Source organism: Xenopus laevis, chromosome 5S (assembly GCF_017654675.1).
Source record: "Xenopus laevis strain J_2021 chromosome 5S, Xenopus_laevis_v10.1, whole genome shotgun sequence".
NCBI classification, from domain to species: Eukaryota; Metazoa; Chordata; class Amphibia; order Anura; family Pipidae; genus Xenopus; species Xenopus laevis.
The window spans coordinates 74,938,346-74,963,706 of NC_054380.1; the positions used below are offsets into that span (position 1 = coordinate 74,938,346).

Here is a 25,361-nt window from a genome sequence, read left to right on the forward strand (position 1 = left end):
GTTAGGACACTATTGATTTGTAGTATGATTTAGCAGCAGCACTTACTGCCATAGAGACACTGTAAATGTCCACAACATTATACTAACTAAAGTGGTTAATGAATTCATTAACCACTGAATGAATCCAGTACATGCAGGGGGTGTGGGTGCCCCAAGGACATAGAGAGGTCTGATTCCCAAATTACTTAATATAGACAGGGTGGCATACCTAGGCCGCATGGTCCTAGCACCTGCCCATCTGCCTTTGCTCGTATACCCCCTTCCCTGTGAACATGCAAACGCATGTGATGAAGCCCTGGGCAGCAGTGTGTTCCTAGTGCTCCTTAGGGATGCAGCTGTTATACCTCCCCTAAAATGCCACCCTAGGACCAGGCCTGGTGGAGGTATTGTACAATTGTTCCATTATAATATAATATTGCTGTCTAATCAGTATAAAAGGGATGTTGCTCAAGCTCATCAACCCCCTTGGGTGTTGCTCCTATTGGCCTCAAAGCAGCTGCTTATTTTGGCAGACAAGTTCCTATAGAGTTTGGTAGTGGTACAAAGAACAAGCTTTTCTCCCCCCTCACCAATAAAACCAGTGTGTGGACAGGAAATTCAAATACCGGTCTGTAATCTAATCACTGCAGGTTTTCACTTCTGCTCTGCCTCTCCTGATACAGGGTGGATGCCTGAGTTGCAGCCTGCCTCGAGGTCAGGGTTGCCACCTGTCTGGTTTTGACCAGGATAGACTGGTTTTTTGAAGGGCTGTTTGGGTCAAAACTGGTTGCCCGGTTTTTCAGATTAGGAAAATCAGACAGGATTTCCGATCGCCACTTCATAGCCCCTTCCCGTGGAGTTGTAGCCCTGCCCCTCTACATCACTGTCCTGTCCCCCAGTGCATCACAGCCCTGCCTCCCCCGGAGTTCGTTGGGGGAAAGGTGACAACCCTACTTGAGGTGGGGCTCTCAGTTAACTCAGGTCTGTTAATCCGGCCCTGTTTCTGCACTGCTCATTAGCTGTCTGCTCTATTACAAAACTGAATGGCAAGCCGCGGCAAGTCTGAGACCAATTGCCCACAGTTTACAAAACCAGGGGGGAGGAGAATGTCACAGCCCCCTTGCTCCCCCCAGTTTCAATGCAGGCTCATCATGGTATTTAGGCATTTTACTATACCAGCATACCCTCTATTAGGTTTCAATGTGGATAACCAGAATCTTATTTATAGATGCATGGTAATTTACCACTAAAAATGTGGCTTTTCAGCACTTGTCAGCTATCTAATATATATATATAGAGGAGAATTTAACCCCCCCCTACCATAAGCCCCCCCCAAGCTTCTAGGCATTGCCCCCCCCCCTTCCCTCTCCCTCCTTGTGATATGCTTTAGGGCAAAAAACCCTTTAAATAATTCTCACCCTTAAATGCAGGGAAGAGCAGCGGAGCTCCCGGTCGCCATCTTGCAGATCTTCGTGTAGTCTTCGGGTCTCAATACCGATTTGCGCATACGCAGTTAAAGGAGAACCAAACCCTTTATATTAAAACCCCCTACCCTACATATACCTCCCTGCTCCCCCACCAGCCTAGGTATTACCCTCGGTAAATGCACCTAACTCTTTACTTACCCCTAGTTGTAGATTCTGTGCATCAGAGTTCACAGGTGCCATCTTCTTCTCTTCAGTAATCTTCGTGTCTTCTTCCAGCACTTCGACATGCGCAGTTGTCAAAAACTGTAAGACCACTCCAACCGCTCATGCGCCGATACTGTGCTTACATCACGAAGAATACCGAAGAGAAGAAGATGGCGCCTGTGAACTATGATGCTCTGATGTGGATTATTTGGATAAAATTGAGTCTATGGATGACAGTCTTCTCATAATAAAGCGGTTTCTGGATAACGGGTCTTCGGATAACAGATCCCATACCTGTAGAGAAAAAGGAAATTGTTTTTAAAATTAGAATCATTTGATTGAAATTGAGTCTATTAGAGCTTTCTGGATAACGGGTTTCCAAAAAAAGGGAATCCCATACCTGTAACAATAAACCAAATACAATGTAGCCAAACATATAAAATAAATGAAAATGCTGCTTAACTGTGTATTCGCATGGCTAGATCCTGTGTGCCCTCATACCCAATCGTCATTTCCTTTTGAACTGATTGCACAAGGGATTCTGATGATTCACACGTACCTGCTTCTTCTACAGAAGGGATAACCTGGTATGAATTAGGCTACCTAGTCCTTCAAACTCATCTTCTAGAGATGTAGGATACATGCACTGAGAATTAGGTTACTTAGTTTAGATGCAAAAACACCTCCTTCCTCTTGTGTTTGTGAAGATTCAGGACACATGTTTGAAGACTGCCTAGTCCAGATTCTAGACCGGGAGAACAACTGGTTCCAAAGAGGTGTTAAAAAAGTCATATATGTAAAAACTGAAAAACCAGTGGCTGGCAAGCAATATGTTGCTCACCAACCCCTTGAATGTTGCTCCCAGCGGCCTCAAAGCAGTTTTAGTAGCATAAAACCAGATGTACTGTCAAACAGAGCCTCCTGTAGGCTGCCAGTCCACATTGGGGCTACCAATTGGCAAATCACAGCCCTTATTTTGCACAACCCAGGAACAATTTTTATTGTTTTGTTACTTGTTCCAGTTATTTCCCATATCTCAGTGTACAATTACAGTATGTGCATTATATACATAGGGTAGTGGCAGGACCGCCATCAGAAATCGCAGGGCCCCATACGACAAAATTTCCTGGGCCCCCTGGGCTGCACAAGCCAGCCATCCTCACCCCACAGGTCCACCCCCCACCACACAGTAAAAAAACAAAAAAATATTGGTGGCTAGGGTTCCCACATGTTAATAAAAAATAAAGATATTGGCGGTCAGGGCCCCCCATAAAAAACATTTGTGGCCAGGGCCCCCCATTAAAAAATATTTGTGGCTAGGACCCCAAATGAGAAAAAAAAATTGGTGGCCTAAATTGGTGGCCAGGGCCCCCCCCCCCCCACATTTTGAGAAAATTGGTGGCCAGGGCCCCTTAAACGTCCATGCCTTCCTGAAGTCAGTCAGAAGTGTGGCGTGGCCGGGCCCCCCTTACCATCGGGCCCCCTACAACTCTCCCCCCTGTCCCCCCCTGATGGCTGCCCTGGGTAGTGGTGATGCACAAATCCTGTCCATCAATAAGAATGATCAGACGCAAAACTGCAATATTGCATTGTGCCACAAGGGGTTACACAGCAGTGTAAAAAAAAATCTTTCACCATTGCAATGCATGCATGGATCATTAAATATTTGTCCATTTTTTTTGGGAATTTTCTCAAAGCAGGTCAGATGCAGACTGTTGGTAAACAGCAATTTTTTGGTCTTGTTACAGACTTGCTACAAAGCTCAGACTCTGAGCTTTGACGGGGCCATTCCAAGACAGTCAGGTTCTTTGTACTACAGTGTAGCTTTGGTTGTATGTCATTGTCCTGCTGGAAGATGAATGTCCAATCCAGACTCGGGCCTGGCAGCCTGAAACAAATTGTCCTGTATCTGGCGCATCCATCCTGCCCTCAATCGTGACTAGCTTCTTAATCATTACTGATAAAAGGCATGCCCACATCATAAAGCCACCTTGGTGCTTTACAGTGGGCATAGTCTTCTCAGGGTGATTTGCAGTGTTAGCTTTCTACAGCACATAATATTTTGTACTTACACCAAAAACTTACATTTTGGTCTCATCAGCCTGTAGAAACTTTTTCCCTGTGTCTCTCATATGCCTTTTAGTAGACTCTAAACATATTGTCATTATGGATTTTTTAAATTGGTTTCTTCTCAGCTCATCCATTAATAAGGTTGCCACCTTTCTCCCTAAAGAACTTGGGGGGGGACTGTGATGTAGTGAGGGGAAGGGCCATGAAATGATGGGGGGGGACTGACGTGTGGTGGTGGTGGGACTGTGACATGGCAGATCGCCACATTAATCTCAGGAAATTCTGTTCAAATTCTGGGCAGCAAGTTATGATCCAAACAGCCCTTCAAAAAACTCGGGCTGTCCGGGTCAAAAACGGACAGGTGGCGACCCTATCCATAAAGCCCAGCCTTGTGGAACATTTTAATAACCCAAGTGTTACATTATGTGACACTTTAAACAATAGTAAACTTTTTTTTCTAACTCTACAATGACTCTTAAACAGCCCCCAGAACAACAAACCTTAGTCCCTGAATTCAGTTTAATGTGGTTTCTGAATAACAAGTTGAACTCTCCAGCTCATTTCAGATACTTCTTGCTCTAGTGTGAACCCCCCTTTTCTCTCTGAGCTCTCATTATTTCTTTGACAATTAAAGTAGCCTGCTGGACGTGCACGTGACATCGTAAGACACTTTTTTTTCAAAGCCTGTTCCTGTCCAGCTGGCGGAGTCACTGCTTGGACCTGTTTATTCCAATGCTCAGAAAAAAACAGGAGGACCACCAGGAAGAGCTCTCTCTGCTATTGCTATGTAATGTATCAGCCCCTTACTGAATTCTTGCAATGTTTTGATTTGCCCAATTAAAAAATCCTGTTTATATGTGTTTTTCCACTGTGCAACTCACAAAAGAGCTGCTGTGTGTACTTCATTTTGCACCCACTGTTACTGGCCTAGCCAAAACTTTTTCTAGGCAGCTCCCACTAATATGGAATGTGCCTGAATTTGAACTTCAAGGAGCCTCTCTACTCGTGCAGTTCACAACATGTGATTAGAAACTGCCCTGCACAAGAAAGCATCTGCGATATTTTAAAAGCAACTTAAAGGACAAGCCAGGCACATTCCTAACTACAGCAGTGATTTTGAATTTTTGACACTTTTGTCAAGGAACATGATAGAGCAGACAAGAGCTGTGATGGGGGGCAGCACAGGCAAAATGCTTCAAATTGCCCCTCCGTTGACTTGAACGATAACACCTACCTATCTAAACAGTACAATCAGAAGAGTTTAGAGATTATGGCGTATCAGTGACATAAAAAACACTGGCGCATTGGGTACAATCAGCAACTGCAAAGAAGATAACTGAATGGAACACTAAACCAAAATGGATTTTACCTCCCTGTCTTCTAGAAAGTACGGAAGGAAAGGCCTTTCTTAGCACCATATGCAGTTTAGCTACGGTATATGAGTTCTCACTAATGAAGCAGAATCCTAAATGAGCAAATGCCCAATCCTATCTTATTGGACAAAGAGAAACAGCTCAAAAACTTACTGTATATATATAGATCCATAGTAGTGATGAGCAAATTATTTCGGTAAGCATGGATTCGAGGAAAAATTCCGCCATTTGCAATTTCTACACAAAACTGTGGCAAAAACCCGTCACAAACATTTTACCGCAACAAAAAAATTTCCCAAGACAAAATTGTCACTGAGACAAAAAAGATGCCATAAGAAAAACCTTCCATAGATGTTTGTAGTAAAAAAAAAAACGTTTGGCACACATAAAAAATTGATGCCTATTGACTTCAAGGTGTTTTGTGAATTTTTTTACAGATTCATTACTGCCTAGTAAGGCCTTACCTGGAGGTGCAGTTTTGGGCTCCAATCCTAAAGAAAAATATTAATGAGCTGGAGAGAGTGCAGAGACATGCAACTAAATTGGTTAGAGGGACGGAAGACTTAAATTATGAGGGTAGACTGTCAAGATTGGGGTTGTTTTCTCTGGAAAAGGTCCATTAGTGGGCATTATAGACAAACAGTAGAAGATCTTTTTTTCCATAAAAAGGATGAGTAAACAAGAGGTCACCCCGTCAGACTAAAGGAAAAGAACTTTCATTTGAAAGGTGGTTCTTCATAGTGAGGACAGTGAGGTTTTGGAATGCACTGCTGAGTGATGTTGTGATGACTGATTCAGTTAATGCCTTTAGAGGGGCTTGGGCTTCAAAGATTTCTTGGGCAAGCATTATATTAAAGGCTATTGTGATAACATAGTCTACTATTTGTATAGATATTGGTATAGATATCCAGTAACTTATATATGTGAGTATATGGACTGGTCAGTATGTGTGTGCATATATATATATATATATATAATATATTATATATATATATACTGGTCAGTATGTGTGTGCATATATATATATATAATATATTATATATATATATAATGTGTTTATATATATATATATATAAAAAATGTCCAAATAGTACCTGCACTCTTTCCATTGTTATATCTGTGGGAAATATGTAGCCTTCATCCTTGATAAAGGCCCCAATGTGGGCCGAAACGTTGGATACACGAGTGATATGAAAATAAAACGAATTTGAACACTTGAGACTTTGGTGTGCTGGTCCATTTTGAAGGCTAGATATATATATATATATATATATATATATATATATATATACACACTAGGGTTAATATGGAAACTATGTAATTATGTGTAACCTCCTGTAAGCCACCCCTGGTCCTCCATTTCTCAGCTCTCCTTAATCTGTCAGTGGTCATATGGGTTGTGCAAAACATTATGCCAATTTATCAGAATCAACTGCATTAACAGTCAAATAACTATTTATGCTTTGAGAAATTCAGTCAGTGACCCCTTGTCCCCACTACTTCAGGCCCCTCATTTATAATGGGAGAGCCAGTAACATTTCAGCCCCATGGCATTGGTTTTCATTTAGTCATCACTCCCAATATAACTATAATAAAAATCCTTTACCCAAGCCGTCTCCCTTAATATATACAGTATAAATTACATGTCTCGAGACCGAAACGTTGACATTAAATAAAAAAATGTTCACTCATTCATAAGTCCTGTGAGTGCTCCATTTTTTCATGTGGCTATTCATTTCTCTTGGGAGTGCGTTACTTGTGTGTGTGTGTGTGTGTGTGTGTGTGTGTATATATATATATATATATATATATATATATATAAATGTGTGTGTGTCTCTCATAACACTAGGGGCCACACTGTGCCTGTCATTAAATGCTGGGGGGGGTACACTATGCCTGTTATTACAGTAAATTCTGGGGGGGGCCACATGCCTTTCATGAAACACTGAGGGACTACACTGCCACAAAACGCGGGAGGCTTGACTTGAACATAGGTGGGCCACTCAGCTTCATTCCTGTATGTATCTATTCAATGTCATAGACTAAGTGCAGCATTATATGGCTCTATGTAAGTGTCTAATGTAAAGCACCATTTACCACAGTTTTCTGCCTTACTATCTAAACCATAAAATACGGTCCATACATCTAATGTTCATCTTTAATTTCAGTAACATTTTAAAAACATTACTAACGACAGTAATGCCCAGCAACGCAATATGTTGGCGCTATATAAATACATGTTAATAATAATGTACATGGGGCCTTTATTTTATAAATCTGAAGTGTCAAACAAGTAAAATCCATGACTGCACTGAATTAGCTGAAATCAGAGCTGCAGTTTTGCTTGGTGTTCAATCAGTTCATAAAGTCACACAACTGTGGATGGGCTGATTTGTTTTCCAAATTCATTGGTGGATCATATAATAAAAGGTCGTCATCTCCAATCGAAGAACTCTGGTCAGTGTTAACAAAGTTAGGGATGTTGAACTTTGCAAGACCATTATCGTCTTCTTCTACCTTAGAATTTCTAATAGTTTGCTGAATGATAATTCCACTGTCCGTGGCTCTGTTCCTGTTCTTTATCCTTTCTGGCTGCTCGACTTCATTTATGTAGCAATGAAAGAGAGACCTTGATTCCTCTGTTATATTGCGAGAGAAAATTCTGTCAGTGTCTGCTTCAGTGGGCCTTCCAAAGTCAGCGGTAAAGCTGTCCATTCTTAATTGTTTGTCCAGTGAATCAACAGTTCTACAAAGAAGATAAAAAGAACATTAATACAATGAAAATAAGTGTTTTTAGCCCATAAAACATATAATACAAGGTAGTGGGAAGCGTAAAAGGGTTACAGTAAAAACAACATGAATAATGATGGAAATCATCCATAGATCTATCCCATTGTAGCTCCCACATCAGTCATAATGTTATTACTGTATGTTACATTATACTTTCAGCTCCTAAATCAGTAACAGTTAAATGGGCTGTGGGCCCGGAGGATATGGAGAATGGTTTAATTGGACATAGTTACAGATCACAGCATGAACCATCCCGAGAAAAACATGGTTAGCACTTAGGTTTGATTCCAGCCACGGCACTGGCTGAGTTTCCTTTCACCCTACTGTGTGTGAATGTGATAGGGACTTAGACTGGATGCTCCAGTTGGGAAGAGACAGATATGGATAATGTTTCATCTATGAAAAGTGCTGAAGAATATGTCTGCACTGTCTGCACTATATAAAAAAAAAAATACCTCAAACTCACCAATTTCTGAAGTGGCCATGCAAAAGGGAGACAGCATCAAATCCCTGCTTCCTGCCTTTAAACAGGAAAGAATTTACTAAAATATATAAGAAAGTGATTTGGGAAAGCTGATTCAGGAACCTGTCCATAACACTGCTTGGAAGAAGGAACTCCAAGGTAGTGCCAAATGCTGTAGTTTAATTTTCAGGTACAGCAGTCTTTGCCGCTAAATATCTGGTCACCTAATCTGCCGTGCTGGCTTTACAGGTCATTGTATTTGGTGCTCCATCAGTTTGTGCCTTGTTTGGAACCTGTGCAACTATGCCAGACACAACCACATACTAGACTGAAAAGTGCACAGAAATACTAGGCTCCTAAGATGATCAACTGCAATAGAATAAACATATACAAGCATATGAAAAAGTTGGGGAACCCCTATTCATTTTTTTATCATTGGCTGAGCTTTCAAAGTAGCAACTTCCTTTTAAAGTGATACTGTCATGGGAAAAAAATTTTTGTCAAAATGAATCAGTTAATAGTGCTGCTCCAGCAGAATCCTGCACTGAAAACTTCAATCACTCTTTACTGCTGTACTGCAAGATGTTCTTGCAGGTCTTTGGAGGTGATCTTTGGGTTGTCCGACTGTAACCATTCTCACAATCCTCTGCATATGCTGCTCCTGTATTTTTCTTGGCCTGCCAGACCTGGGTTTTACAGCAACTGTGCCTGTCGCCTTCCATTTCCTGATTAGATTTCTTACAGTTGAAACTGACATTTTAAGAGATTGCCTTTTGTAACCTTCCCCTAAACCATGATACGGAAAAATCTTTGTTTTCCGATCTTTTGAGAGTTGCTTTGAGGATCCGTTGCTGTCACTCTTCAGAGAAGAGCAGCATATTCTGCAATTGGCCACATTAAATACCTTTTCTCATGATTGGACACATCTGCCTATGAAGTTCAAGGCTTAACTAGCTAATCCAACCAATTTGGTGTTGCCAGTAATCAGTATTGAGCAGTTACATGCATTCAAATTAGCAAAAGTACAAGGGTACCCAAATTTTTGCACAGCTAGTTTTTCACATTTGATTTAATTTCATACAACTGAATACTGCTTCACTAAAAATCTTTGTTCAGAAAATACCCCAGTACTCATATGTTCCTGGGAAACAAAAGACATACTGCTGTTATCTTTTTTGTTAAAAATGGAGTAAATTATTATGGAGCCTGAGAGGGGTTCCCAAACTTTTTCATATGACTGTATAAGGCAGCAACAAACTTGTACATAATCACAAGGGATGAAAATAAGTTACAGACTGCTGCAGAAAATACATGACCAATTTCTATGATAATAGGGTTCATTAAAATAAACAAAGTATCCAGAGTTTCAAATTTGCATTTAATTTGAAGATTTCCTTAGATCTTCTGTTGAGTATGAGACTTTAGAGAATCTTCTGGCAGGTAACTGGCTCTAAAGAAAAAAACTATTTTTGCAGTTGTGGTAGGACATTATTGGGATTCTTCAATTACTTAAATCTTCCACTTTCTATTTCACCATCTTCTGTAAATTATGAGTATTAAAGGAAAACTTTACCCCCAAAATGAACACTTAAGCAACAGATAGTTTATATCAAATTAAGTGGCATATTAAAGAATCTTATCAAACTGGAATATATATTTAAGTAAATATTGCCCTTTTACATCTCTTGCCTTGAACCACCATTTTGTGATGGTCTGTGTGTTGCCTCAGAGATCACCTGACCAGAAATACCTGTATCAGGAAGAGGTGTGGAAGCAAAAGACAGAACTCTGTCTTTTAATTGGCTCGTGTGACCTAACATGTATAGTTTGTTTGTGTGCACCGTGAATCCTACGATGCCAGGGGGCGGCCCTTGTTTTTTAAAATGGCAATTTTCTATTTATGATTACCCAATGGAACATACTACTAAAAAAGTATATTATTATGAAAATGATTTATTTACATGAAGCAGGGTTTTACACATCAGCTGTTTTATGCAATATCTTTTTATAGAGACCTATATTGTTCGGGGGGTATCGTTTTCCTTTAATATGTTAATTGCCATAATATATTGCCGTGGCCAGTATGTTGGACTGCAACAGAGTACAATTTTGACCTTGCACTATTCATGTATTATTTATATGTACAGGTATGGGATGTGTTATCCAGAATGCTTGGGACTTAGGGTTTTCCAGATAAGGGATCTTTCCATAATTTGGATCCTCATACCTTAAGTCTTCTAAAATATAATTTAAACTTTAATTAAACCAATTAGGATTGTCCTGCCTCCAATAAGGAATAATTATATTTTAGTTGGGAACAAGTACAAGGTTTCATTTTATTATTACAGAGAAATAAGAAATCAATTAAAAAAAAACCTTGAATTTACTGAAAGAAATCTTTTATAATTTGAAATAAGAGGACATATTTTATCCTATCTGCAAAACAAATACTTGTGGGCCAGAGGTAATAAATTGGTTATGAATTAAATGGTTTGAATTGCATGAGCGATGGAGTGAATTCTGTGGAACCGACAACCATTTGTTCATATTCTCATTGATCTAGATGGCCTTGCATCATTGTTGTAAAATGGCTAGTATGAATATGATCCATTTGCCAAATTAAAATCATATCCAGTGATATGATGTGAGTGGTTGTCCCATCAAATGAGCTCTATGTCATTTTTAATCTCAAAATGCAATAAGTAGCTAAAGGACTCTGTAAATTCATGGTTGAGAAAGGCAATTCAAGATAGACAAAAGTAGCAATTACCACCATTAAGCTATTAATATAATAAGTGATTATCCAATAAAATTACAGGCTATAATCCAAATAAAAATAAATGAGTAAATTCTACAGAGCAGAAACCTCTCCCATGTCTCATAACACGCAGCATTTTATTTTTATATGTGTCAAGAATTTTTACAAGTTTAATCCCATATGTAGAGCATTGTAGTGCTAAGCAAGTACAGATTCATACAAAATTGTTTGATAGAACATTGAACTTACTCTTGGTGAGGAGCTCCTGTCTTGGCCAACAAAGTCAAAACAAAGAACATGAATATGACAAAGACTGCAAGACCAACCCAGAATCCAATTACAATTGAGTCTGCAAGTCAAGAAACATTTGTTAGTTTGCAACATATTTTATTTTTCTTTCATTAACTACAATTATATATGCTGCTGCATCAACAAGTCCTTGTTATAAAACTTATATATTAACATATTTCCAAAAGTTCAAAGTCTTAAAATGTTAAAAGTGCCTTTCATTATCAGTGGTTATGAACTTTTGCCTTTTTCTTCTTTTATAAAAATGATAAACATTCGCTTCTTGACAAGATAATTAGTGTAGAATTAATCTGTCAAAACAGCAAATGCAAGAACAACACCTACACACAGGCCAGTACAGATTGGAGCTCTCCGTTTTTTAAGCACATTAAATGCACATTAGTGAGGAATCTTCTGAAATCCAAGTGAACATGAGTCCATTGACATGAGTTGAATAGCTCCAGAGCTTAGATAGAATATTGGGAATAAATCCATCTTCCCAAGGGGGTGAATGAGCAGCCATCCAGCTACTAGGATTGACTGACTATAAATTGTCTAGGTTTAACCTAGAATGGTTGAAATGAGGCACCTGTAAAATATGTCACACATTTGACAGTAAAAAAAAAGTGGAGTAAAATAAAAGAGATCCTGTATTTATAAAGTCATATAAGTTATGTTGTGCACTGTTACTTTACATCACCCCAGACCTGGTGTAAGTCATTAAAGTCATTGGGACAAGTTGAGGAAGAGAAGACAATCTCAAATAAAATATAGTGTAAAAAGCAGTACAACTCTATATTCATTCAAGTGATGTGTGGTGTATTCTAAGACTAAAAATGTACACTCCCCTTTGCTTATTATTCTAAAATAAATTGGGGGGTTTTGCAACACCCAAAAATATTTGTGGTTGTAGACTTTAATAAATAACTTCCACTGTGTAATGATTATTTCTTGTATGGTACCTTGTATATTTATTATAACCTGCACGCCATTCAATTCCAAGGAAGATGACTCCAAAAATTACCTACCATCAGTTATCAGTATCCACTAAGAAATACAGTATATATATATATATATATATATATATATATATATATATATATATATATATATATATATATATATATATATATATATATTTATTTAAATAGCATACATTCTGTGCAATGAAAACCTACAGGTTTTGATTTTGATTTGAATCTTTAATAAATAGCTTTGATATGGAAAACACTTTTCATCTCTAGAAAAAAAATGTCATTTTCAAACCAATCTGAAGAAACCCTGTGCTAGAAATAATGCTCCATTGCTTATAATGAATTATCCCTACTGAAGGACATTGGTTCATAAGCATTTCAGTTGATGATACCAAATGCATATTTTACAGGTTAGCACTTTGATAACATTTACAAACATTTTCAAATTCCCTATAGAAAGCTTTGCTCAAAATCAGGGCAATTTACATCAAAATAAAGTGCATAAAATAAAAAAGTGCAATTCCCTGCTGTAATGCTCCATTGCCCAAGATTCAGCTCTTATATAGTAATTCCTCTTCTTATACTTTAATGTCCTGTACTGTAGCTGCATTAAAGTTTCATTGACTGCCTTCAAAGGCAACCTGGAGACATTTGATTGCCTGCTGGGTAAATGTTGCTTAACACACAGGGGATCTTTAAAGGGATACTGTCATGGGAAAAAACATTTTTTTCAAAATGAATCAGTTAATAGTGCTGCTCCAGCAGAATTCTGCTCTGAAATCCATTTCTCAAAAGAGCAAACAGATTTTTTTATATTCAATTTTGAAATCTGACATGGGGCTAGACATTTTGTCAATTTCCCAACTGCCCCAAGTCATGTGACTTGTGCTCTGATAAACTTCAATCGCTCTTTACTGCTGTACTGCAAGTTGAAGTGATATCACCCCCCTCCCTTTTCCCCCCCAGCAGCCAAACAACAGAACAATGGGAAGGTAACCAGATAACAGCTCCCTAACACAAGATAACAGCTGCCTGGTAGATCTAAGAACAACACTCAATAGTAAAAACCCATGTCCCACTGAGACACATTCAGTTACATTGAGAAGGAAAAACAGCAGCCTGCCAGAAAGCATTTCTCTCCTAAAGTGCAGGCACAAGTCACATGACCAGGGGCAGCTGGGAAATTGACAAAATGTCTAGCCCCATGTCAGATTTCAAAATTGAATATAAAAAAATCTGTTTGCTCTTTTGAGAAACGGATTTCAGTGCAGAATTCTGCTGGAGCAGCACTATTAACTGATTCATTTTGAAAAAAATGTTTTTTCCCATGACAGTATCCCTTTAAGGAAATGTAATGTTCCTGTTGGTCCTTACATGAACTGAGATGATTTATTTTACTCTGCTCTATAGTAAGGACACATCTTTCTCCTGTAATAATTCAAGGTTCACTACAAACTAGAAGTGGGTTTTTTTCGAGCAGTAACTATGACAGTGGTAAAAACATTAGTGGTTGTTTTCTTTATGCTTGTGCCACAGTTAAATGAAGGTGCTGCCTTTATATACCCTGATGTTTTCCGCTATGGGGAAAATGACACAACAGTAGGGCCACAGAAAGTGAAAAAGAAATTTGCCATTAAACATATACTAAACAATGTCTGAAAATGCTTAACTTTTGCCACCCCAATGATTTTTACCTTCCATCTCCTTTTAAGGTGCACTAAAGTCTGAAACATTTTTTTTATTTATTGGCTTGGAAAGATTTGATCTGTGTGTGTTCTCATGTTGAATAGCTCAAAAGAGTATTTGCCCTATACCTTTTAATGACCCAATATGCTACCCTACACTTTTCATCTAGTTCTGGTGCTGCCCACATGCTGCTCCCTCCCTGTGCAGGGTGCAGTGTGCTTGTTGTGGGTTTTTCTTAAAAGAAAATACTATTTCCCCCCATGTGGAGCGTTGCCCCTGTTAGGCTGCACTTCCTATAAAGAAAATGCTCATGTGATAGGTGCCCTTTAATATATTATAAGGGCTAGGAATATATTTAAATGATCAAAAAATGAAAATGGTTAGGTAATTAAGTAAGTAATTAAAATATACCCTAAACACTGATACAGTGTAGATAACAAGCTGCTGTGTAGCTATGGGGACAGTTAAAATAGGGCTAAATGGCACAGGTTAAAGGAAAACTAAACCCTAAAAATGAATGCGACTAAAAGTGTCATATTTTATATACTTAACTTATTGCACCAGCCTAACGTTTCAGTTTCTCAATAGCAGCAATGATCCAGGACTTCAAACTTATCACACTGGGTCACCATCTTGGAAAGCGTCTGTGACACTCATATGTTCAATAGACTCTGAGCAGCTGTTGAGAAGTTAAGCTGAGGGGTCGTCGCAAATTATCAAGCAGAAAATGAACTTGGTCTGTAATATAAGCTGATGCTACAAGGCTGATTATTAAATTCTGATGCCAAATGCACTGGTTTCTGTGCTGCCATTTAGTAATTATCTGTATTAATTTAATAATGAGTCTTATACTGTGATATGTATAGTCTATGTGTACTGTATATTTAGAGTTGGTCCGTAAGCTCAGTAACTGATAGAGCACAGAGCATGTGCAGTGAATCAACAGAAAAGAAGATGGGAAGCTACTGTGGCATCTTTGGAGGCACAGATTTTCCCTACAGGGCTGTGGTTGCCATGGGCTGGTACAGAACCCCAAAACATAATCGACAACATTTCTAGCCTACTTATTTAGTAAAGCTTTTGTTCTCCTTTGAATAGCAGTTAACAGATAAGCTCTGTAGAACACCATGACATGTTACAGAGCTTATCTGCAATTTGCTATGTAACCTGATCCTTTTTCAGCTTGATTGGCTTCGCCAATAGATATACAGCAGATTATCTAAATAAACTATTTTAGTGTTTCTAAAGCAAACACGCCAATTTTACCATGGGCAGGGTAACAATACATTGTCTTTAAATAACTTGGTGTTACTGTTCAGACTTACCAATGAAACCTTTTCCAGGTTTAAATCTGCAGAATCCTTTTTCATTTCTCCACACCTCAGTTCCATTTGTACTAAGTACAAACTGTTCGGCACAAAAAAATTGGTCTATTCCCTTTTTTTGTATTCGGCTGCTGATGCTTTTTCATACTCTTTGCAATCAAAAGGGTTGTTGAAAGAAAGCTTTTCAGTGAACTGCATCCCCAATTCGATTTCCAGTCACTTGGTTTGTAATCATATGCTTTATACATCCATTTCACCTCTCAATACCTCTCTGCTGCTTTCTGTATTTCTTGAGTCTAACACTTACTGCCGAAGACTAGAAATGTTGTTCCCTTACTTACTATGTAAGTGGATTAGGTTCATGATTTGATCATGTAATAAAATAAGCAAATATGTGTATTGTTGCCTTCTCTGTCTATGTTATTAATTCAAATTCTGGCTAAAGTCTGTTTTCTGATTAACATACATTGTTTGCACTGTTTTGGGGGTCATCCCTCCCATACTACTATAATGAAATATGAGAATTCTGGAAAGTACCTGTGGCATTCAACCACTCCATGGCTCTCTCAACAAAATGATTCTGTAAAAGTTTAGGAGGGAGAAACGTGAGTCTGTATAAGGTTTTTTCTTATGGCATTCCAATAGCCTGCTCAATGTCTCTACAATACAGTAAGGGGCATATTATCAAGGGCCGAATTTCGAATTGAACAAACTTCGAAATTCAAAAAACCAACCGAAATTACGTTGAAGTTTTTTTTTGGTCGAATATGTCCCTTTTTGATCAAATGAATCGAAGGAATAGCGAATTCGATCTAAAGTTTTTCCCAAAAAAGTCCACCAATTGACTCCAAATGGGTTCTAGGAGGTCCCCCATAGGCTAAAACAGCAATTCGGCAGGTTTTAGATGGCGAATGGTCAAGTTGAGTTTTTAAAGAGACAGTACATGATAAATTTCGATATTCGAATGTTTGAATTTTTTTTCAAATTCGAATCAAATTTGGACTATTCCCTAGTCAAAGTACACAAAAATAGCTCGAAATTCTAATTTTTTTCATTCAAAAATTCACCTCGACCTTTGATAAATCTGCTCCTAACTGTTAAACCACAGAAACGTTATCACAATGGAGTGCTACTTCCTGCAGCTGGAAAGGCACATCCAAAATAAAGTACACAGACCCACTGCATTTGTATAATGATTTCCCTGCAGTGTACAATTGGTGCACAGAACATCCTGTTCACACTTTTATGGTACTATTAAGATGTAAAAAAAACATGTCTCAAACAAAAAAGATGCAAGAGGATTCAATGAGACTGTTGTTTAATAGCACCCTATCAATCATTCAGCTGATTTCTACCGTTCAGAGTCTTCCTGATATTACAATGGAATCAAACATCACAAAAGAGGGCATTACAGTTCCCAGAGAGCAACACTTGATAAAATGTTAAAGTTCACTAGAATCTGTAGTCAACAAAACTGTCCCCCCATAACTCCAGAGAAAACAACACAACTTTTATTGTCTCTACTTGTAGTTTAGTTGTCCCTTTCATGTTACCAGTTTAAGTGCAAGTATCTGCACTTTTTCTAGGTCATTAATATCCTTTCAATGCACTGTTATCCAAAGCTGCACCTTATACTCATGGTGAGGTCTTATACGGGATCTATATATAGTGTTAAGGCTATAGTAAATGGAGTGTCTACTTTACTCAAAACTATCAGCTTTGCCAACATATTTGCTGCAGATGACAGCAATTTCAAGAGTGGACCCTTGCAGCGTTGTGCAGACAAGGTGTAGTGTAACTGTAAGTTGTAATATTTCCAAAAGAATGGGCGCCAGTGGTTCTTAGAACATTGAACGGAGCTGATTTAATTAGAGCAATCAACAAAGAAGAATAGTGTAATAACACAGGGAGCAGCCATTGACCAGCCAGTACATACTCACAAGTAGGACTATGAGCAGAACTTTCACTTCAATAGAGACAGAAGACAAATATAATCCCATCCACCATCCTTCCATAAGGGCTCCTCTTCAAGGGTAACGCAGGTGGGATGCTATCTATTCTCTAAAACCTGCGCACTGGTAGCAATGCCAATGGGAATCTAACCCCTTCTAACACTTCTTGGAGGAGCCAAGAGCTGCTCATCTAAGTGCCCCTTCATCTGACTGTCTCTCCTAGGGAGCCAAACTTTAGGGGATTGCACAATAAATAAGGACATTACTTATCAGTCCCCTACATATTCAAAACCATGCTTCTCTATGCTACCTGTGAAGTCAGTGCCACATGACAGTGCCTTTTACAGAAATATAAGCGACACAATGCAACAATAAGAATACAATTATAGCCTAACAATAGTTAGTTTGACTGCCAAGGTCAGCAACTACCCTCCTTAGGCCATCTGAAAAGTGGAAATAGGCAAAAAAAAGACGGCAAAGACCATTTAAAAAGTTATTAAGAACAGGACATTCTGTACATACAAGTCCAAAATTTCTCTATAATCATGCTATTTTAAAAGGTGTATTTATTGTAACAACTTAAAATACATCAATATTACCCCACATGGAGCTCCATTTAAAATAGATTTAATGATTATAGAGAAATGTTTTTGGACTTGATTGTTACCTCTGTTTGGTCACTAGAGGTCTCTATCATGCCTATTCTTTGCAATTGATACTTCTTTTCAGACCATATAGCCAATACCTTTTTCTGGTTATTTTGTACATAGAGTCATATATCCCATTAAGGAGGTCCCCAGCACAATTCCATTTATAGTAAAATAACTGATGATATTCAAACTGATGAAGCATAAAACCACGTTGATGCCACAATAATCCTATTGAGTTTTAAAATATTTTTAGTAGCTTTATAGCACGGTGTTTCACATTATTAAAAGATCCTTTATATGGAGAGGTTCTCGTCCCAAGCATTTAGTATAACAGATGCCATACTTGTAAAATATTTATGAGGGGGGAATATTCTCCATAAAGGAAATTGTTTTGTTCAATTTACCTCCTGTATCAATCAATCAATATCTGTAAAGTGTTTAATCTCCATGTTTATTGTCTACGCCCTTCTATTGTGCAGAGCTACAGAATATGTTGTTGCTTTATACAAGGATGCTTGTAAGTGTGTGAACACTTTTGAATTTTCAAAATTTCTGCATAAATGACCTAAAACACAATTGTTTTTTATCTTAAAACCAGTTAACACAAGCCCAATTTAAAATAAATAAATAATAAATTATTTAAATGTATTCAAAATTGAATATCTGTGTGCGGCAACCTTTGCTTTTTCTCCTACTTGGGCAGTAATAACTGCAACTAAATTAACTGTTGATCAGTCCTGCACATTGGTTTGTAGGGATTTTAGCCAATTTCTCTTTACAAAACAGCTTTAACTCAGAGATGTTGATGGGTTTACTTAATGCCAATGTCAGGTCCTTCCAAAATATTTCTATAGGATTAAGGTCAGGACTTAGTGTGTCTAATGTGATTGACTCTCTTCATGACGTACTTTCTCATGAGCTACAATTCACGGATGCATCCCCTGATTTTTTCTTACAAGATTAGCTGTTAGAATTCAGAATTCATAGTTCCATTCCAGCTGTCCTGGCCCAGAGGCAACACACAGGTCCAACCCATGATACTGCCACCAGCATCAGATGCGATAAGGTTCAATACTAAAATACAGCATTTGCCTTTCACCAAACATAACATTTTTCATTCAGTTCTATTTTGGTCTCATCTGTCCACAGAACATTTCTAAGGCGTCTGACGTATCCACATGGCATTTAGCAAACTGTAGACACAGTTATTTTTGGATAGTAGTGATTTCCTCTTTGCAACCCTGAAATGCTTACCTTTTCAGTTTTCTCCTGATGGAAGATATTTCGATACAGATGTAGCGCTTTAGTAAATTGAGTGCAGTAAACCCATTTATTGAACAGGAGCATCCACAATGGATTGTACATACAGAGCAAACAGGATCATACAGCAACAGTGTATATGCATATACTCACATCACCTGTGGTCAGTATCACATGTACAACAGCAAGTGCTAAACAGCTAAAACTAAATGGAACCTGAGGGGAACCTCACACCCCTAGGTCTGTATTAGGGATACACCGAATCCACTATTTGAGATTTGGCCGAATGCCCGAATCCTTGGTGAAATATTCGGCATATGCATATGCAAATTAGGGTCAGGAAAGGAAAAGGTGGAAAAAAATTCTCCTTTTGTGACGAAAAGTCATGTGATTTCACTACCCGCCCCTAATTTACACATGCAAATTAGGATTTGGTTCGTCCAGGCACAAGGATTCAGCCAGATCCGAATCCTGCTGAAAAAATACCAATCACAAGCCACGGAGGAGCTTCAAGCTCGGCTAAATAGTTTAACTATCTGTCAATTCTAGAGTGGCCTCTTAAAATCAGTAGCCTATCCTTACTAGACCTGATCTGTCTAGGTTCCACTGGAGCTCTGCCTGCCAGAGCTAGCACAAAATGGATGCTGAGCACATGGCTGTCCAGGACTTTATACTTTAGCACAGTGACATCTACTGGGCACTGTGAGAAAACCAAGGGACATGACTTTAAGCAGGATAAGGAAACAGGTCCCCCTTCTAACTGTATTTTAGGATCCACTTAGGCATCTATAACACTAGGGGACTGCCTGCTAAATAATACTGGGAGACTAATTTACCAGTCCACTACACTGACATTTTGCCATGGCAAGAGATGCCTTTAGTTCCTTAGATTTTAGCCTTTGACCACTTTTGGGGAGGGTAACACTGGTGTTGCATTGCCTACATTTGTACACAATCTGCTTAGTAGACTGGTGGTGTCCAAACTTCTGCACAAAGCAAAGCCATCAAATGACTACATTTATTTGAAAAACTTGCAAATTAAGCATATAGAATCATCAAAAATTGTAATGGCTACTTTTTTAATTTGAGAGAAATGTTTAAATTCCCCCATGTGTATTTACCTGAAACACTAAGAATATTGCATCTGACACAAAAACAGATCCTGTCACCTGATGATTGCCAAGAGCTTTTCCTTGTCACATAGTGAGTAAAGCACCTGAGGAGTTCTCATTAATATTATTCTGGATTCACACAAAGGGTATAAGCATAAAGATGAAATAGGGAATGAAAATGGCGCTTGTAGTAAAAGGATATTCTTGCTAACTGCGGGAACCTTTATACAGTATGTTGTGTAGCATTAAGGCCTTATACAGTCTATGTATAATTAATTACCAATAAATCTTTTAATCCTTGACAAAGCCATATATCTGGTTTATATTGCAGCTAAGAAGTAAATTGGTTTTTTAATACTTTTAAGAGTGGCCATAGAAGTTAAGATTTTTCTCTCCCTAATGACCGATTTTAGTGTGACCTGACAAATCTCTCGTGAGGTTAGTGGGCACTGAATGATCGTGCATCTAACGATTTTTCTTCTGAAATCTATAACAAAATCGATCAGGTTAGAAGATTTTCATAATTTACAGTGAAATGAATCCATTGTCCAATTGTTTGTCAAGCAGGCAGCTTCCCACCGTTTTACTAGGTTCAATTAGACAATATCGTTAGAGATAGTCTATTTTGTTGATGGATAAATAGTACATTTAAATTATTGTTTTAAGATAATCTTGGTCCAAGTAGAATGAAAAGATCTTTTCAAAATCTTAACATCTATGGTCACCTTAATCTTTGCTGAAAAAGCATGTTACATAAGATTAAAGGCGTGGGTGGTTCACCTTCAACAACTAGTTGTTTTCAGATAGATCACCAGAAATAATGACTTTTTCCAATGACTTCCTATTTTCTATATGTGACCGTTTTTCTAATATTGACGTGTCGTGTCTTTTTTCACCTTCTGAAGCAGCCCTGGGAGGGGGGGTCGCCGACCCTGTAAACTGTTCTAAATGGATACATTTAGTTGATACATTTCTTATTTTTGTCCCTGCTGAGCAGAATCTCTGGTTTTCATTACAGGCAGCTGTTAGACTTGATACAATTGTTGATAATACTCAAGAGATGCTGCTGAGAAATGTATCAACTCAATGTTGCAAAATTGTAACAGTTTAGAGTCTGCGCCTGAATTACTGAGCTGCCAGACTGAAACACCAGAGACCTGAACATTCAAATTTAAACGTATATTTTGGAAAAACAGTAAAAAATAAATAATGGAAAGTAATTGAAAAAAAGTCTTTATTTCTGGGGAGCAATCTAAAAACAACTGAATTGAAAAAAGTGTTTGGAAGGTGAACAATGTCTTGACTTGAGGAAGAGCAAAACCTGCACAGAAAAGATTTGATGAAAGATTGATTTTTATTGCACTGCTGATTTAATATTAGGATGTACAGTATAACAAATGGCTGTGAAGTGGTATGGGAGCTTATATATTTTGACCAAAGTGTGGCATTAACGTAATTTTGTAAAAATGTTGTAAATTTTTTGTATTTGCAAAAGCTTAAACTATGCACTGGTTACCATTCACCAAATAATTAGTGATGAGCTCATTTATTTGACAGGCATGGATTTGTGGTGAAATGACACACTTTATCCACCTGTGGCAAAAATTTGCCATGGAAAATTTTGCCACAACAAAATTGTCACAGAGACAAAAAAGTCGCCATAAGAAAAAGCACCCTTTGACTTTAATGCATTTGGACAAAAAAGTCGCCTAGACAAAAAAGTTGCCAAGACAAAATTATCAAGAGAAAAAAGTCGACATGAGAAAAAATGCCCATTGACTTTTATGCATTTGGATTAAGAAAAAAATTTTTTTTGAATGTTGTTGGCATGGAGGATTAAATATTGGCAACTTCTTAAAATATATGCAATTGCAACTCAAGGCATAAGCATCAATGAAAGTACCTTGATCCACAGAGAAGTGGAAACAATTATAGAAAAGCAGGTTCTTGTGATTTGTACAGCAAGCTGTGATGAGTACTGAGCGTAGAAACAGGCACAAATAAATGAAAAACCTACTTGTTTTGTGCGCACAGGAAAACATACTGTACCTTAAATGTCTTACATAGCGTTTGTGCTATATAAATAATCAGGTATTCAACATATAATTAATGCACAATGCAGCATCAGTCATACAAAAGTACAATCTATAATTACGTTGAGTGCTAGAGCTTCATTTTACAGAAGATCGACTGATATAAACTGCTATGTTAGTTCAGGTGAAGCAGTCAGACAAGCACAGGAACCTTTGGTACATCTATTACAACATGGCAGGTAGGTGTGGCCTGCCCCATAATTGATCTAAGATTAGACAGGAAGAGGGAAACAGGAATATGAATATGAATCATAAGACAATGGCAATACAGCAGGAATGCCCTTAACTAAAGTGTCCACAAAAGCTGGTTACTACTACCACATACTGTGCAACTTGAATATATTTGAAATTCTTTGTGTCTGTGGTTTGAGCTAGTTTGATGACACAAATCATATAATACATACATTTAATACTTTACTTTAATAATTTAAAAATTGCAAATAACAATGAAGCTTGTAGCACCTATATGTTTCCTGCTGTCCTTAATCTCTGCATGTGGCAATCATCATAACATCTCCTCACAACGCATTAGTACAGTAAATCTGCTTTAAATAGAAGTGCAATAAGATAAATGTTTTGTGGTGTGAGTAGTTTAAAAGCATCTCCCCAATTGTAATTAACCAATGAATGGATATGCAATATCTGTTAGGATGCAAGGGAAATGTTTTTCTGGTTTCATTTTTAATTAGAAAGCTCAAAATTGAATGAAACGCATAGCATAAATCAACATAAATAAATAGTTTCAAATATTTGTATAGCTGTAATCGTAAGCGCTTATGCAATGCATGGTGGAACACACACTAAAAATAAAGGAGACGCCATAGTGTGAAGGAGGAAGGAGGCTGTTACCTGCAGATAAAAGTTGTAAACCAATTGGAAAAGGTTGCGGTGAACAAGAACTGCCTGAAAGAAGGAGAGGATTCTAAACTTCAAGTGTGGGTGAGATCAATCTGGTTTTTTGTATAGCAAATTTTCAGCATGGATTTAGCGACAAGGGGACTCCCTATTTAGGTCGCTGGTGCTGGTTAATAACGGTTGTGTCACGGTCGGCACCCTAAATCCAGAACCAATGCTAAGCTCCCTGTTCTCGGCTCTTGCTTCCACCTTTAACAGCTGCCTTTCACCTCAGGAGGAGCCCTCGGCTAATCGGATGCCGCCAGGTCTGAATAAGAGAGGAGCCAAGCGAAGGGTTCTGGACGAGCAAAGAAGCACAACGGTAAAGCAAAGTCTTTTGGGCAGAAGGTCACAGTACAAGGAGTAGACAGAAAGTGTAGTAAATTCAGGCTGGGTCATGTCAGGCAGAATACAAACAAAGTCAGGCAGTAGGGATGCACCGAATCCAGGATTCGGTTCGGGATTCGGCCAGGATTCGGCCGGATCCTTCTGCCCGGCCGAACTGAATCTGAATCCTAATTTGCATATGCAAATTAGGGGCGGGAGGGAAATTGAGTTACGTTTTGTTACAAAATAAGAAAGTAAAAGATGTTTTCCCCTTCCCACCCCTAATTTGCATTTGCAAACTAGGATTCGGTTTGGTATTCGGCCGAATCTTTCACGAAGGATTCGGGGGTTCGGCTGAATCCAAAATAGTGGATTCGGTGCATCCCTAGTTACCAGGCAGGGTCAGGATTGCAGAAGTCAGAATCGTTAAAACAGGCAGGGGTCACAACTGGTATCAGGAAACAGACAAAATTTGCAGAACAGAAGCACCAGGAACTCAATACAGATGATACTATAACGGCCCGTGAGAACCTGTATTATGGCCCTTTAAATACTTTTAAACTTCGCGCCACTGCACGCTGGCGTCAACACGCCAGCGTGCATGCGCCTACAAATAGGAAGAACGCGCGCTCCCTAAGATACAGGCGAAGAGGAAGGAATGGAGCAGCGTGGCCGGCATCCCAGCCGCACCACTGGACCACCAGGGTAAGTTATTACAGGTTGGAAGTGTGGATGCATACAAATAACAGAGGTTGCCATATCCCAGAAAGCTTATGTAAAGTGACTCTGGTAAAAAGGAATCCTACTCTGGGTCAAGCTCATCGCTAATTGGAGTATTACAGGACCTAATGTACCAATAACCAATTTTATTCTACACTATATACAACTACAAACTATACCTGAAGTGGGTTTTGATTTTAACAGCCTCCAGTTATGAGAATTAAATATCTAGTTGCTGTATAAAGGTTTTAAAATTTGATGGAGTGGTTGTATGTTAAGAATTCCTCCTTGATTGATATTAATTTGAAGACCTTTTAACATATGTTTTACAGTTATTTATTGTTTTATTTAGTGATGCATATTAAGGTAGGCCGGCCAGCCAATTTGTAATTATATGTATAATAGCATGAATTCTTGTTACTAAACAATTGTTTAAATAAATAGAAGTGCTACAGACAAACTGAGTGTATATGTCTGTGCAAAACATCTTTTTTTAATATGCCAATCTTTAAATGTTCTATTTAGTCAACTGCTACCAAAGACCTGCCTCTCACAAACGTTCAAATTGCTACAAAACTACATACAAAAGTATTTTTTATAAACTTCACATTTAGATTATGGGGAACAAGTTCAAGAAAACATGCCACCATTACTAGAGAAAATAAATGGCCTACGAGACTTTGCCTAGTACCGGTATATCCTAATTGAGTAGGACAACAATTGTAATTTGGTCTAAAAAATAACTATAGGTAGGCTGTACAAATAAAAGTATGAATTAGGTTTCTCCCTTAGTGCCAAAGCATTGCCAATGAACAATATAGCATGGAAGAAAACTCCTTACCTTTTATTGGGTAGCGGGTACATAAAATGCTTTTGGTCAGTGTACAAGTTGGCATCAAGTGATGACAGTGCATCAAAACTTTACTAACACAATACAAAAGAAAATGTTGTATACAGGTATGGGGTCCGTTATCTGATAAACTCATTATTGCTCCGGATTACGGAAAGTTTGTCTC

The 25,361-nt window shown here is 38.2% G+C and overlaps 1 protein-coding gene across 1 annotated transcript in view; it reads right to left on the bottom strand.

Annotated features, from left to right (window-relative positions):
• Positions 1-7,300: 7,300 nt before the first annotated feature.
• Positions 7,301-25,361, bottom strand: part of mrap2.S (melanocortin 2 receptor accessory protein 2 S homeolog) — a 44,861-nt gene continuing 26,800 nt past the window's right edge. The window contains exons 3-4 of the mRNA XM_018264787.2: positions 11,314-11,413; positions 7,301-7,799 (exon numbers count right to left, since the gene is read on the bottom strand). Of these exons, the coding sequence (XP_018120276.1) occupies positions 7,409-7,799; positions 11,314-11,413 (491 nt within the window). The 3' untranslated portion in view covers positions 7,301-7,408. The remainder of the gene's footprint in view (positions 7,800-11,313; positions 11,414-25,361) is intronic.